This window comes from Salvia hispanica, chromosome 4, assembly GCF_023119035.1.
Source record: "Salvia hispanica cultivar TCC Black 2014 chromosome 4, UniMelb_Shisp_WGS_1.0, whole genome shotgun sequence".
Taxonomy (NCBI): Eukaryota; Viridiplantae; Streptophyta; class Magnoliopsida; order Lamiales; family Lamiaceae; genus Salvia; species Salvia hispanica.
In genome coordinates this window covers 27079922-27095701 of record NC_062968.1, presented here as the reverse complement: position 1 = coordinate 27095701, position 15780 = coordinate 27079922, and the positions used below count along the sequence as shown (strand labels likewise).

Genomic DNA, 15780 nt, shown 5'->3' with positions numbered 1-15780 from the left:
TAATTTTTTTTCCAATTAATCAAAGATTATTTTATAAAGGATTTCATTTGTTTTTAGTATTATTATGACAAAATAGGTAGACGAGAATAATTATTTAATACTCCTATTACAAAGTTGTTTCGAGTGTATAATGTGAAATCGTTTTAGATGAAATTTGATATAAATATTATCTAATCATACCAACAGCAAAATCTTGATTATGTATAAAAATTAGAATAAATTAAATTATTTTCATATGACCAAGACCATGAAAAAAGGAATTTAAATGTCGAGAAAGAAAATGGAATATGTTGACTAAATTCCGTTGTATGTCAATCGTTATTTTTGAATGTCTAGAATGAAAATGGAATAAATTGACTAAATTCCATTGTATCTCAATTGTTAGGCTTCAAATAAAAGCATCATTTAATTCATACTTTATAACACGCATCACTAACCTTCATTACAAGAATATATGCGCTCAATTGAAGACCATGCTTTGTATACAACTTATTCCAATACTTTGTTCACATCTTATTCCAATGATGTCATCAATTTCTCCACATCAGAGTACTAGTTTAAATTTGATGCTAGTTTAAATTTCATTGGTCGATATAAAATATGCCGTTTGACTATCTAATGTTACCTATAGATTAGGATTTTGATTAAAAACATCTTGAAAGTCACGAAGTTCTATCTTGTTATGTCGAGATTTCAATTTATGTACCACGTACCATTAAAAAGTTATCGAGATCTTTCCAATTGCATATTAAAAATCACCAATCAAACTCTACAAATTTGAGTTAGGTTATAAAACAAAATATTGGAATGAAGATGTCCACTCTAATAAATGGGAACTCTACATACCCATTTATAGACACATTATGAATACTCATATAAATATTAAAAAAAATCAAAATAAAATTTGGTACTACTATAGTAGATGATTTCTCTATTAATTTCCAAGATTTATGCAAGAAAAATGAATCGGGCTGACATGTCTAAGCCGATGTTTGATATTTGGGCCTATAAACTGCAAGGCCCGGTAGGGAATTTTATGGACTGTGTTTAAATATTTTGTATTTTGATGTACACAATTTAACACTCCATACATTTATTTGTATTGTTTTGTTTATAATATTTAAATCAGAGAAATAAAATAAAGATGTAACAAAATAAAATAAAAACAAAATGAGTACTCATAACATAGCAACTTCAAGAACTCGATTCGTATAAGCTTTTCCTTTTCTTATAATTATATGACTAATCAATTTTATTAAAGTGTTTCGATGTTTATAAACATTCTCCTACTCATTGTAATACTACACTAAATTACCATAACAATTTTGGTTTTTGACGATTCCAGACCAGTGGTACCCAACAATCAATTTGACTAGACAGTTGTTCAATTGGTCAGAACGATGACAAAAATTCGCACTTTATCTGCAAATTAATCTAAGTTTTAGCGAAGTGCAGAATTTGATAATTTGAGAAAAAAATTCGAATACACTTTGAGGAAATAGAGAAGAAAGGGAAAATACAAGTAATCGTAGCATATCGAAATCTAGATAAAAGAGTCCATATTAGGAGGACAAAATTCAATAATATTAACTTTGTTATGAATTTGGGTATATATTACTAATAAGTCAAAGAAAAATGGGATGAAAACTCAATTATATAATCCAAAAAAATGAAACGAATATTTAAGACAGTTTATTAATTGGGATGTGATATTCACGTCGAAATTAGTGGATTTTAATGAGAGTAGCTGCGGTATTTAAACAAATTCAATGTTATTAATTGATGATGCACATGCCAATCTACAAGACCAATTCATCACTTAAATACATCTGCAAATATGCAGAATGATTCTCTAAACTTTGTTTCCGAATTTGGCATATTACTCATTGCAAATTAGTAATTGATTTTACATAAATCTATGTGTGAATATTATTCTTTACATAATTAAATTATTATATATAATACTGTTAATGATTGGAATTTTTTATCTAAAATATTAATCATTGCGATTATTGAACACAAATATGAATAAAAGTGAATGGACGGATAGTTAGGTGTTGGAAATAAAGTTTAGTGTAGGGAACTAATGTGTAATTATTTGTAATCTTAAGACGATGAATTAATAAAATTGTAAATTGATAGGTTACGAAAACTTCGACCCTAATATATAACTACAAGTCTAAGATGATCTCGAATAAGAATTAGTAATTACTTAAATAATAGTAAAGTTTAGTAAAATATTAATCAATACCACAAAGTTTGAAATTCGAATATTAATCATATCTTTCATTTTTTTTTCTCAATTATCTTATCTATGTACAAAATATGTTCTGTTGATACAAGTTCAAAACGAAGTAATTTTTTCTCAATTATCTCAATTACATATTTTTCTTTAATTCTACATTTTTATTTTATTTTATTAAAACTATGTAGTTTTTAATTTTACAAAGAAAGATGGAGTATTTTATATGCAATTGAAATAATTAATAAAAAATAAACTTTCATAATTTAATATCTGAGTCTTAGAAACAACAAAAATTTGACTAAAATTTAAAAATTTTAAATGTGAAAGAAAAAGATAGTGATGGGCATTTTATGGCGAAAATGGTCATAATGATTATAACACGTGCTCCCACGTCTAGATTAGTCGGATTTATTCACGTAATTATTAGAATCAAATTGATATAATCATTAATATCTGGAAAAAGAATCCTCTTAATTAAAAACTCCTCCAACTTAATTGTTCAAAACAAAAAACAGTGAAAACAACGAAATTTTAATTCCAGAAATATATTGAAGAAATCCGAAAATCAGTTGGTTGCAACGGTTGATGGAAGTTGGCGGAGGACCCCACTGTAATTTTCCACCGCAATGATGCTCTCCATTTCCTTTTCATGGCTGGTGAAATGCCGATCATGATTCATAATCATCTGCGTACCTTCTTTCTCCTGCTTTTCTCTCGCCTTCGATCCGGTAACTTTTCATCCTTATCCGCATTTCTCCTTTTTCCAATTTTGCGTAATTTTAGAGCAAATTTATTTTATGTTGATGGAATGGCATTGATGATTAATTTCTGCAATTTCTGAATTCATTTAGTTTTGATTCTGTATGAATGATTTCTAGATTGTTCCGATTGAAGGTGTGTTTATTTATTAATTGGAGATTGGTGCATTGCTGATTCATCTAGGGTTCCTTTTATGATGCCGCCTCTGTTTTTTTCGGCTGAGATTGTTGTTTGCTTTGTCAATTTGAATGCGAAGGTGATTGTGGAAAAATTCATGTATTTTTGTAGTATTTTGTTTTTGTGAAATTGTGTGAGGATTTCATGATTAGGCATTTGTTTGGAATTGATGATGAGTCTGCTGTTTTTGATCTTCTTTACACTGATGTGTTCATTGGATAGATTGATTACAGGTAATGGTAGGGAGAAAAGTGTTGGCCGTGGGATTCGATTAGCTGCTAATATTTGGTGAACCTGGAGGTCATTTTGTTGCCATGGCTGCTGGAGTTTCGTTTTTGAGGAAGAGGAAGACCATTGGATTTATGAGTGTCTTGTCGTCCGCTGCATCTGAATGGTTCTTGATGTTCATGCTGTTTCTCGATGCAGCATTTTGGTATCTGCTTCTAAAATTCGCGCGCTATTGTGAACTGGAAACGCCGTGTCTTTTATGCTCTAGACTTGATCATGGTTTGGGGAAGAAGAAGCATTCATTGTGTTGGAGCTTATTGTGTATTGCCCACAGAGAAGAGATATCTTCACTAGTGTCCTGTTCTGTCCATTGTAGATTTGCTGATGTTCATAGCATGTGTGAAGAGTGTCACTCATCGATTGCTAAGCAGAAAAAATCGAGTTCCCTTGAAAACATGGCATGTTCCTGCTGCAACATTACGGTTAAGGCAAAATCTAACACTGGAAGATTGCTACAGCTTGACCCCCTTGGTTTCGGGGCTTCTAGGACTACTAACATTGGGTCCCCTCTGCCACATTCCCCAATTTCAACTCATTTCAGTCACAGCGATAGCTTAAAGAGGCTTAGAGAAAAGATTGCTGGATCGGTGGTGACAGATGAACCAGCTCAGGAAAAAAGTGTTGGTGTTGATATAAAGTCTACTGTAGCATATACAAAGCTGAGTCTGTCCTCTGATTCTGAGTCTGAATTTGCACATTCAGAAGATGATGATGATGTGAACAATGATTCTGTTGCTAACACGCCCGTCATCCTAGAGCATGATATCGAACAAAGACTGCACGAACCACCGTCTGACAGTGATGCTCTAGACAGCCAGAGGGGTCAGGGTTTTAATGTTAAATCTCTAGCTCTTGATCCGCCTAGTATGATTAAAACTAGCGACCACAAGAATGATGATACTTTTTCATCGGATGCCAACACAAATCATTTTTCTGTTCTCGATCAGGAAGAAGAGTGTTATTATAAACGCGGTTCATCTTTGACGCGGAAGCTAATTTCTTTATGCGACAGTTTCTCACCACGTGGGGGTGCTGTTGGTTCTTCAGCAGAGACATCTGGATCCAGTGTTTCTCTCCCTCACCGACGAGCCATCTCTGTACCACCTGAGGTTATTTCTGTATGCAATGTTGCTCCATTATCCAATGACACACGACCAGAAAAAGGTAATCTCTTCTTCTTCCTTCTACGCCCCTCTCCTTTTCCAATAGGTGCATTACAATCATTCACAATCTTCAGTATTTTTGGTTATCATAAGCTGACTCGTTTACTTCCTTTGCAGTAGAATATGCTGGGGAAACCAGTGAGAATGGAGAACCATCAGAGGCCAGTCATGTAAAAGCTACTGTAGGAACTTATTCGGATGGTACTCGTTTGTCTACGATAAATGATAAGCATCAGATGGATACTTTGGTTCGTGGTGACGAAACTCTACAACTATCATCAAGGAGTGCTTTTGAGCCAACTGACACCCGTGGTTCTGCTAAAATTGAAGATTTGGCTGCGGTATCTACTTCTGAATTGGGCTCGTTTCAAGAAGAAGGCAGTCATAGAGCTCATCATAAGCATGATGAATTTAAAATAGGAGGAGATCCTCATTCTAAGATACTTCCGTATCCAGCCTCATCAGAGAATAATGACTCCTATGTATCTGTGGATGAAATCGCTGTGAATGACATCGAGGGTGAAAGTATTCTTCAGCAACTAAGACGACAGATTGAGCATGATCACAACTGCCTGAATTCTTTGTACAAGGAATTAGACGAAGAAAGAAATGCTGCTGCTATTGCAGCAGAAGAAGCAATGGCTATGATTACAAGATTGCAGGAGGAGAAAGCAGCATTACGTATGGAGGCGTCGCATTACCTACGGATGATGGAGGAGCAAGCGGCATATGATACTCAGGCACTGGAAAAGGCTAATGATCTTCTTTCTGAAAGGGAGAGGGAATTGCAAGACCTGGAATATGAGCTAGATGCTTACAGAAATAACTACCTTGACGAGCCAGATGAAGATGATATACAAGAAACGAGTCCTGGGGCGTCTAGTGACTCCAAAGCTGATAAAATCCTGTGACCCTATGGCAACTGTAAACCTACGAGTGGCTCAGCATCAAGCTTTGAAGATGAAATATGTACTCTGGCAATGTTTGAAGGAGTTGGAGGACCTCCATCAAGCTCATTTTCATAGAAACTTAAATGAAATGCCTCATGGTCCAAGTTCTAGAAAGAATAAGTAGAGGTTGACAATCTTGAATTTAACTCACCAACAAGATAAATTTAGATCAGCAGAATGAAGAGAATAGTTCTGTTGTGTAAAAAGTTGTTTCTGTATCTGCTTAAGAAGAGTTCACTCCCAAGTCCCAACTCATGACAGAGAAAATTGATGTCGAGCTCTAAAGGCGATGACCATCCAGCCAGATTTTCATCTGCCTACAACAATGTAAGTGCTACTATACTTGCCAAGTTTATGTACAAATCCTTACTCCTATACTACTTCAAAAAAATTTAGGCTTGACTCAAATGTTAGCTTCATACCTCTATAAACATAGGTAATCATTTGATTAGTTTTTTGTTCTAATGATTGAGATCATGTAGTGATAGATAGTCTATATTATATACTCCCTCTGTCTCATTAAAAATGAAACGTTTTCCTTTTTTGGTTGTCCCATTAAAAATGAAACGTTTCCTAAAATAGAAACAACTCTATCTCTACTTTTTCATCTCTCTTACTTTACTCTCTCATCATTAACTCACAAAACAACACTACATAAAACCTTGTGCCATTTCCCAAATGTTGCATTTTAAGTGGGACGGAGGGAGTACAAAAGAATTGGTAGTCCCATAGTGTTTTCTCTGTAATCCATTTTGAGAACATTCATTGAGATTAAGATTACAAATCATGATCATTCATTTTAAAACAAATTAGTGGCATAGTTGTACCTGAAGCATGAAATGAATGACTAATATAATCATTAAATTCCTAGAATTTGGATTTAAGATATCAAAGAAAAGCCTTTCACTATTTAAACCGGTGTTACTTCTGCGGCTATTCTCCTAAAATGCATACATGAAAGCAGTAGCACTTTAAGAAGAGCAGTCTGAACTGAAGATAGACTTGCAACATCTCTTCTTTTACTTATGAGGAGATCCTTCTAAATGGTGATAATTTTTAGTTCAAGATTATCCATCCACAACCACTATGATCATATCTAGTTTCACGATATAGACATGTAACTGCATTTGTTTCGTCGGATTAAACTTGTGGTTTTGACTGGAATACATATCCGTACAATAATTGCGTACATGTATCATGCTGTTTTGCAGCCAGAAAGTTTCAAAATTAATGACTGGAAGGGATCTTCTTTGGCTCACACAGAGCCATTTCTCATCATCTGTCACAATCGAGGGGGAGGGGCCAAAACAAATGATCAAGATGTTCTGTTCGTTACGTGTCTTCCTAACAATGGATGCGGCTTAATCTTTTACCAAAAGATCAAGAAATGGTGCTTGTGGAGTGGAACATGTATAATCGATATAAACTTCTATTTTTTCCTTTTAGTTGGAGATTCGACTGCAGAGGTGTTCATTCTCGTTTAAATTCATTTACAGTTTTGGTTGATTCTATACATTTGACAATCTTGTAGTGCGTAGTTGACTGTGCAAACTGTGGATACGACCGTATGAGCTTGCTTGCAAGGCCGTAAACGGCTTAGTGCAAGATGCAGATTGCTCACCATGAGTCTATTTTATGCTCTGAAATGTTGTTGCTTGTTTCAAGTTCTACACTGAATCAAATACTGCTTTATTGCATTAACTTAATTTTTCAAAATTGTTTTTTTTTTTTGAGAGGATAAGACAGATAACTGCTTAATAAATGATGAATATCTGTTTTGTCTCTATGAGATAAATTTTTCAGTGGAAACACACAGAAGTTTAATACTTATCTGGTTTCGTAGGATGCTATATTTTTATTAAATCTATAATGATATATATATAGACCGAGTTATTACAAAAATAGAATTTGTGTATTTATTCATGTCCGGATAAAATATTTTGAATCGTTATGAATATTATAAATTTGCTATTATGAACGCAAAAAATATACTAGAATTTTTGTCACTTGTGAGATTTTATTTATACTGGACTTCAAATTCCTATAGCAAAGTCCCAAATTAAATTATTTTAATGTGTGACCTCCAATTTTGTAAGCATCCTTCCCCCTAAATAATATAATCCAATTAAAATTGGTATATTAACATGACAAATTCATCGCAATTTGTAGGGGTGGGAATACGGATATCGGGTATTGGATTTACCCGTACCCGACCCGATACCCGCAGGGTTTTGGATACCCAATATCCAATTTTATGGGATTGGGTATGAGATTGGATATTGAAATTTGAGATAATTCGGATATTGGATAACCCGAATGGGTATCGGGTATTACCCGAATATCCAATTTATTATTTAAACGCATTTTTTAAATTAGGTTTAGGCGTTTAGCAATGAATGCTTCTATATTTTGCTTAGTTGTTTAATGCTTTTACTTATTGCGCAACCAACTCATGTGGTTTTTATATTTTATTTAATTATTTTGACTTTTGAATTATATTATTGGTTGCTTCTACAGTTATATTAAATGCGTAACTTTTATTATTTTACTTACATATTGCATAACCAATCCCCAAAAATATAATCGTATACTTTAAAATAAATGAAACATTAAAGATATTAGTCAATTTAAATATTTCTATATTTATTTTAATATATAAAATTTTAATTTTTTTAATAGTTAATAACACTTGTAAAGAGTCGGGTATTTGGGTACCCGATACGTCGGGTATGGATACCCGGGCGGATATTGGAGTACCCGAAAATATATCGGGACGGGTTTTGGATAGATATTTCAATGATTTGCGGGTTTGGGTACCTGATTTTTTCGGGTCGGATATCCACGGATACCCGTATTCTCACCCCTAGCAATTTGTGCTAAAGCATAACATTTATTGACTGGTAAAGTAGAATAAGGGCACGTTTAAACTAAAGCAAACTACCTTCCAATTAAATTTAATTTGGACGATTGGTCTGTGATTTTGTTTATATATATCATAGTTGTATCAATCAAATAGAGCACATCCAAAAAAAATCGATTTACCGACAGAAAAAAAGTTCAATTCTATTTCTATTTTTACAAAGTTAAATATATTGAACTTGTAAAAGTATGAAAACAACATACTACATATAGGATAGGACCACCCACTTTGAACACATGTGGTGATTTGAAATACACCAACTTGATATATTTGAAAAAAGTGAATGTTATAGTTCTACTTCACTTGTATATATTTATGGTCTATGGTTCAAATTTACTAGTTTAGATGAATTGTTTAGTTCTTTATATACTAATATAGTTTGAAATGCATTATATGGAGTACGATATTTTTTTTATCAATTTAATTCTTTTTTGCATTAAATGATTTAAGAGGGGTAGGTGCATGATGTTTTTGCCTTTTTGGGACAAAATGTACCACAAATTTGGTGTAACCGCCCAATCAAGAATTATGAATTCATGCACAATACACATTTTTGAAGTGGTGGGGTCAAATAACCTTTCAATGAACAGATTCATAAAACGAAACTCGTGTGGTCAGATAGTGAAAAGATCATTGCAATTGAAGGAAGATAGATACGGTGCGACTATTGTCGCTTACAAAGAATGACTGGCTAAGACAAAACTTAACCTCAACCCCAGAGGATTGGAACACAGTTGATACACCGTGTAATTGACTCAAACTCTAAATACCGAATTTAATACTCCCTTCACATCCGCCAAACCTGACACATTTTGCCATTTTTGGACGCACGGAGGGAGTACTAATTTTTGTTATTAAAACTCAAATCTTAAAATTGATATTACTACTATATTTAAGTTTTTCTTGATAATATTATTTTTTTTAGAGATCATCTTAAAATTGATACTCGTTATCTTTTAACCTAACGTAGCTATAAAAAAAGTTTTATAAAAATAAATATAGACAGTAAATTGATAGAACTTCAGAAGTCAACAATCTAGATATATATGGAGTGGTCAGTTGTCACATTAAATAGAGCTACAGTAGATGATCAAATATTTCAAGCCCCCGACCAATAATTAATTGCATGCATGATTTATCTTATACTATGAATATTTATATTGTTATAGATAGTGATACATGTCTCATTTTTCACTACAGTATATTTTTTAAATGAACAAATGTGTTGTGACAGTGAGACACGCCTCATTTTTCATATATTGCGACGGCAAATTTATGAGAAATTAGTATTCACACAGTTACACTGAGTAAAACAAAAATGGAGAACTGAATATTTTATAAAGAAATAAATATACGACACAAACAAATGTAAAAGGTTTGACTTGTTCTTGTTTTGTTGAGACAAATTGTTGATGCTAATAAACGTGCCTTCATCTTTACGGCGGAGAGCAGCCGCAGTTACGATCGATCACGGAAACTAATGTCGACATGTCTTCAAAAGAATTTTCAAATTTGTACTCCCTCCCCTGATAATTTTTCCCTTTTTTTCATTTCGGTTCATTCCATATAATTTGTCTTATTTCACTTTTTTTACCATTTTTGGTAGTGGATTTCATACTCCACTAACTCATTCATACTCACATTTTATTATAAAACTAATATATAAAAGTAGAACCCACATCCCACGAACCTTTTCAACTAACTTTTCATTATATTTCTTAAAATCACCCGGTCAAAGTGAGACGAATTATCTGGGACGGAGGAAATAATTTTTTATTGCAATAATAGTATGCATTTGTAGTGTCCATGATAATAGTAGGGAGTGAATTAATGTCAATACATAGTACTGCCTATATCACATTAGGAATACAAGTTATAGTAGTACTCCATATATTACTAGCTAATTAAATACTCCCTTTTGTATATTTCTCATTTGTCCCACACAATTAAATTTTTGGTGAAATTTGTCATTTAATCATAATTTTGGATAACTTCTAAATAAATTTAGCATTGTTCCATAGTATAATGGTAGGTTTCAAATGATCATTATTTGTAATTGATGAAGATTGATGATGAAAAATACAAAAATCACCACACATTTCATCAAAATTTTAACTATATAAGACAGGGTAGTGATAAACTACAAACTCTATATATTGTACAAACTCCAAATTTTTCAATACAACGACAACACACAATGTCAATAAAATGTCAACACAATTTTAATACAATGTCAACCGTTGTCACTGTGTTGATATTTTCTGTTAATGTTATTTTGTCATCTGTTGACATTTTCTAACTGTTCATATCATAGTTTGGACTTTGGAATTTGTACAATATATAGAGTTTGCATTTGATTATATTCCCTATAACACAATTGAGAAATACTACTATATAAAAGTTGTGATTTAATTAGGTAATTAATTATAAAAGCTATGAGATTCACCCAAAAGTTAATTTATGAGAATTTAACCAAAATGTGGATGTAAATAAACATGCAGAAATGTGAGTAGAATTGTAGCATGGTTCACTACTATAAATATAGAGTAATCCCAAAACATTCACATGCAATATTCAAAACAATGGATCTCCAATCCTCAGCACTAGGCTACTTCATCTTCTTCTCCATTTCCCTCCTTTTCCCTCTCCTCATTCTCTTCCTCCTCAAAAACCCTAGCCACCACTCCACCGCCACCGCCCCGGCCTACCCCCTCCTCGGCTCCATCCTCACCATCTGGCGGAACAAGCAGCGGCGCGTGCAGTGGATCTCCGACATGATCCTCTCCACTCCGACGCTCACCTTCACCCTCCACCGCCCCCTCGGCTACCGCCAGCTCTTCACCGCCAACGCCGCCAACGTCCAGCACCTCCTCAAAAACCACTTCTACAACTACCCCAAGGGCGCCGCCTTCCGCTCCACCCTCCGCGACTTCCTCGGCGACGGCATCTTCAACGCCGACGCCGACAATTGGAAGTTCCAGCGCCAGCTCTCCAGCCACCAATTCAACACCAAATCTCTCCGCCGATTCGTCGAGACCGTCGTCGATCAGGAATTATCCGATCGCTTGGTTCCGGTCCTCCGCGGCGCAGTTTCCAGCGCCGCCGCCCTAGATCTGCAGGATGTTCTCCAGAGATTCGCGTTTGACAATATCTGCCGGATCGCGTTCGGATACGATCCGGCGTATCTGCTGCCGTCGTTGCCGGAGGTTGAATTCGCGGTGGTGTTCGATTCCGCGCTCAATTTGATCAGCGAGAGGTTCAATTCCAACATTCCTTTCCTCTGGAAGATCAATCGCGCCCTAGGTTTGGGGAAGGAGAAGCAGCTAAGGGGGAAAATCGATGAGGTTCGTGAATTCGCGAAGAAAATCATGAGGGAGAAGGAATCAGAGCTATCGACGCTTGAATCGGAGGATTTGCTCTCTAGCTTTCTCAGATCTGGTCAATCCGACGAGGAATTCGTGGTCGACGTCGTGATCTGCTTCATCCTCGCCGGGAGAGATACCACGTCAGCTGCGCTGACGTGGTTCTTCTGGCTGCTGTCGAGCCACCCGGAGGTGGAGGCGGAGATCCTCCGTGAGATTAATCAGGTGAAGGACTCTGACATCAGCGGCGCGTATGATGAGGTTAAGAGCATGGTCTACACGCACGCGGCGATATCGGAGGCGATGAGGCTGTACCCGCCGGTGCCGGTGAGCACGAAATCGGCGCTGAACGACGACGTTTTGCCGGATGGAACGGCAGTGAGGAAGGGGACGAGGATAAGCTACCATCCGTACGCGATGGGGAGGGTGGAGGAGGTGTGGGGGGCGGATTGGGCGGAGTTCCGGCCGCGGCGGTGGCTGGAGGAGGCGGAGGGGGAGGGGCGGTGGAGGTTCGTGGGCCGGGATCCGTACACGTATCCGGTGTTTCAGGCGGGGCCGAGGATTTGCTTGGGGAAGGATATGGCGTATCTGCAGATGAAGCGGGTGGTGGCCGGGATTCTGCGGCGGTTCACGGTGGTGCCGGCGGAGGAAGGGTTTTCGCCGGTGTATGTGTCGGATTTTACGTCGAAGATGAAAGGGGGGTTTATGGTGAGGGTAAGAGATAGGGTTAGGTCTTGATATTATTATGGGAATTAATGATTCCAACAACTTTTCAATCATTGAAGCTTAGTATGAATTTGTAGCAAGTGTGTGACAATCTATATATAGATATGTGTGTGATTCTGTTGAGTAACGTGGCACTCTTGACTTATCAAATTTATTATGATTGCATTATATTATGGAGAAAAATAGAATATAGTAAAGATATAAGATTTCTATTACTAGGGTTAGTCACTTAGAGCATTGGTTAACGGGTGGGGGCGCGACCGATATCGGTGTAGACGTTGGAGGCCGCACTTGTCGAGCGGTCTAGTGCATCCAGACCGTGCATTGCAACATGTTATACCGCATCAGACGGGTACGGGCGGGGGTGGGGGTGGGGTGAGAGGGTTCGTGAGGGGATACGTGTAATTTTTTTTGTTCCCCCAAAATTTATCTATGAAAACATACACATTCACTTTCAATTTTATTCTAAATCGTATGATCATCTTAATTTTTCTAATTTTTTTGTTACAAATGGTTTCCAGCGATCTCGATTTCAATCTCGAACTCGACGTGCAAAAAGAGGTCAACCTTCTATATAACATGACATTTCACTTATGAAATTTGTTATGAATACATTACCACATATAGAAAATGGCATGAAGATTATAAGAGATTTAAGTTGAAAGCGATCAAGACTCTAGAAAATTGCTTTAGATTTCTTCTTTCTATTAGTAGGATTAGAAGTGGCTGGATATGTTGGATTAAGTTTGTCTTGATTAATTAATTAATTAAGTACTACGAGTGTACGACAGTCATTTTCGTTCAATGACATGGGGATTTAATTGATCATTAATTATGTCTTGTCTTGATTTAGTGGAAGTAACAAATGGTTTCCAGCGATCTCGATTTCAATCTCGAACTCGACGTGCAAAAAGAGGTCAACCTTCTATATAACATGACATTTCACTTATGAAATTTGTTATGAATACATTACCACATATAGAAAATGGCATGAAGATTATAAGAGATTTAAGTTGAAAGCGATCAAGACTCTAGAAAATTGCTTTAGATTTCTTCTTTCTATTAGTAGGATTAGAAGTGGCTGGATATGTTGGATTAAGTTTGTCTTGATTAATTAATTAATTAAGTACTACGAGTGTACGACAGTCATTTTCGTTCAATGACATGGGGATTTAATTGATCATTAATTATGTCTTGTCTTGATTTAGTGGAAGTATTTTTAATCTTAGCACGAGTGTACATCAAATTATGATATTCAATCCTCCCATTTTTCAATGTTCTACCAATTGATTATTATATACTCCTAATATTAAATTTGAAGAAAATTATGGGAAGCAAGATTCGAAAAATAAAATAAAATAATAAAAAGGGAAAAAGAAAGAGATTGAAACCACTTACCGAACCTACAGTCATATAGAAAACCTAACGCTAATTAAGTTCTATGCAATAGATAGGGGTCCAAATAAGAGATAGAGCAATATAATGCCAAACAAACTCAAAAGTCAAAGTATAATGCCACAATTTCAAACCATAATTTTGACTATATATTTATAATTAATTCCAAATATGTATCATTGATTTCATTTCTATGAATAAATTCAAAGTTTTTTGGTACTTCTAAATATTAGTAGTATCTATGATTTCAATGTAGTATCTATCTACACGCGTTGAATAAAGTAGTGGAGAATGGACCACGGCATTTGATCAGTCTTCTACCGTTTAGTAGTGACTGTTGGGGTGAGGGATTTGTCCTCTGGTTATCAACAAGGGGATACTTTAGGAAATAGTAAAGAAAAATGTGGTGGAAACTATGTATCCTCTCTTGTTTAATAGTATAGTTTGTTATCTATTTATGTGAATGAAAATTGATTGTTTTGATTTGAGAAATAGTATTAGTTAGAGTATAAGAGAATTTTATACTCCTACTAGTTTCATTGCAACTTTGATGGGACATGGTTGAGTTTTTTAAAACTTTTTTAGTATGAATTTCTCGTTTAATATTCGCAACTTTTGCGGGGGTGGGGGAATTACGAGCTTAATATTATATCCAGACTTAAGACTACAATAAATAGTGAGTTAAAGTTAAAAGTTCCGATCTTAGCTAGATATGGGCCGGCCCGGTTACAAAATTCCAGCAAACATATCTTAGCTTGATGTGGGCCGGCCCGGTTACATTGCCAAAACAAACATTCACATAGATTATAAAAAAATGTTTATTATATAAATTGAAGATATAATAAAATAAAAGAGAGAATAAAAAAGAGAGAAAAAAGTTAAAGAAAAAATAAAATAGGAAATTGTGTGAATTATTACTACTATATATGAAAATAACTCAACTATGATGCAACTTTCCAAAATAGAAAAATAACTCAATTATGGTGGAACGGAATGAGTATTTATAGTATACTAATATTCAATGCAAGTGTGTATATATACAAGATTTTATTTTAATTCATATATCATACTCCCTCCATCCACCATTAGGAATCTTATTGACTTTACCACACCCGTTTTATAAAAATGATATAAAGTTATAAATTGTAACCATATTTATCCTTTTTATTACAAAGTTATGCTAAATAAAGGAGTGGTTACATTACATGTAAAGTGTGGTGGTAATAAATTACAAGGTCTTTTTTTTTCTATTAAATAAGCTTTACTAATACTATCTATCTTATTTTGTGAAAATACTAGTAATAAGATCTTTGGCGTGTATATTTAGTGTTTTTGCTTCAAATGAAGATTAAATAACTTTTACGTTTAAAAAAAGACGGAATTCACTAAAAAAACAATTTCTACGTAAATTTGACAAATTACCGACAGATTTGTTAGTCTATAATTTATCAACGCGGATAACGGTTTAGTCCATCAATAGATTTACTAACGAAATTATTGAAAGAATTCATGGATTTAAGACAAGGCTGGTGGCTACAGCCATGCTAAAATATAAACATAAATACTAGGAAAGGATCGAAGAGTTTCTGATATGAGAAGATATGAATAATTTATTAATATTTTGCAGAAAGTGATCAAATACATTACATGAATACACATATATACTATTCCAACTGCTGCCACACTCTTCATCCATAACTATTTTAACTGTTACACATCTTCGTCCATTACTTTTCTAACTGCCAACTCCTTCGTGACAGCAAGTCGTCAAACAATTATTACCGACACATTATCA

At 34.9% G+C, this 15780-nt stretch overlaps 2 protein-coding genes across 2 annotated transcripts; both read left to right on the top strand.

Annotated features, from left to right (window-relative positions):
• Nucleotides 1–2847: 2847 nt before the first annotated feature.
• LOC125222185 (probable myosin-binding protein 4) lies at nt 2848–7246 on the top strand. Its single transcript, XM_048124675.1, has 4 exons — nt 2848–2973; nt 3404–4633; nt 4750–5909; nt 6794–7246. The coding sequence occupies exons 2-3, from the start codon at nt 3496–3498 to the stop codon at nt 5541–5543; spliced, it is 1932 nt and encodes a 643-aa protein (XP_047980632.1). The 5' UTR covers nt 2848–2973; nt 3404–3495; the 3' UTR covers nt 5544–5909; nt 6794–7246.
• A 3796-nt stretch (nt 7247–11042) lies between these two features.
• LOC125222186 (cytochrome P450 94A2-like) lies at nt 11043–12713 on the top strand. Its single transcript, XM_048124676.1, has one exon. The coding sequence runs from the start codon at nt 11085–11087 to the stop codon at nt 12600–12602; it is 1518 nt and encodes a 505-aa protein (XP_047980633.1). The 5' UTR covers nt 11043–11084; the 3' UTR covers nt 12603–12713.
• Nucleotides 12714–15780: the final 3067 nt, after the last annotated feature.

Bases quoted from the DNA above. Each gene is read 5' to 3' on its own strand.
- LOC125222185 (XM_048124675.1), top strand. From the start codon at position 3,496: ATGGCTGCTGGAGTTTCGTTTTTGAGGAAGAGGAAGACCATTGGATTT. The intron at 4,634-4,749 runs GTAATCTCTTCT...CTTCCTTTGCAG, and splicing joins TGACACACGACCAGAAAAAG to TAGAATATGCTGGGGAAACC.
- LOC125222186 (XM_048124676.1), top strand. From the start codon at position 11,085: ATGGATCTCCAATCCTCAGCACTAGGCTACTTCATCTTCTTCTCCATT.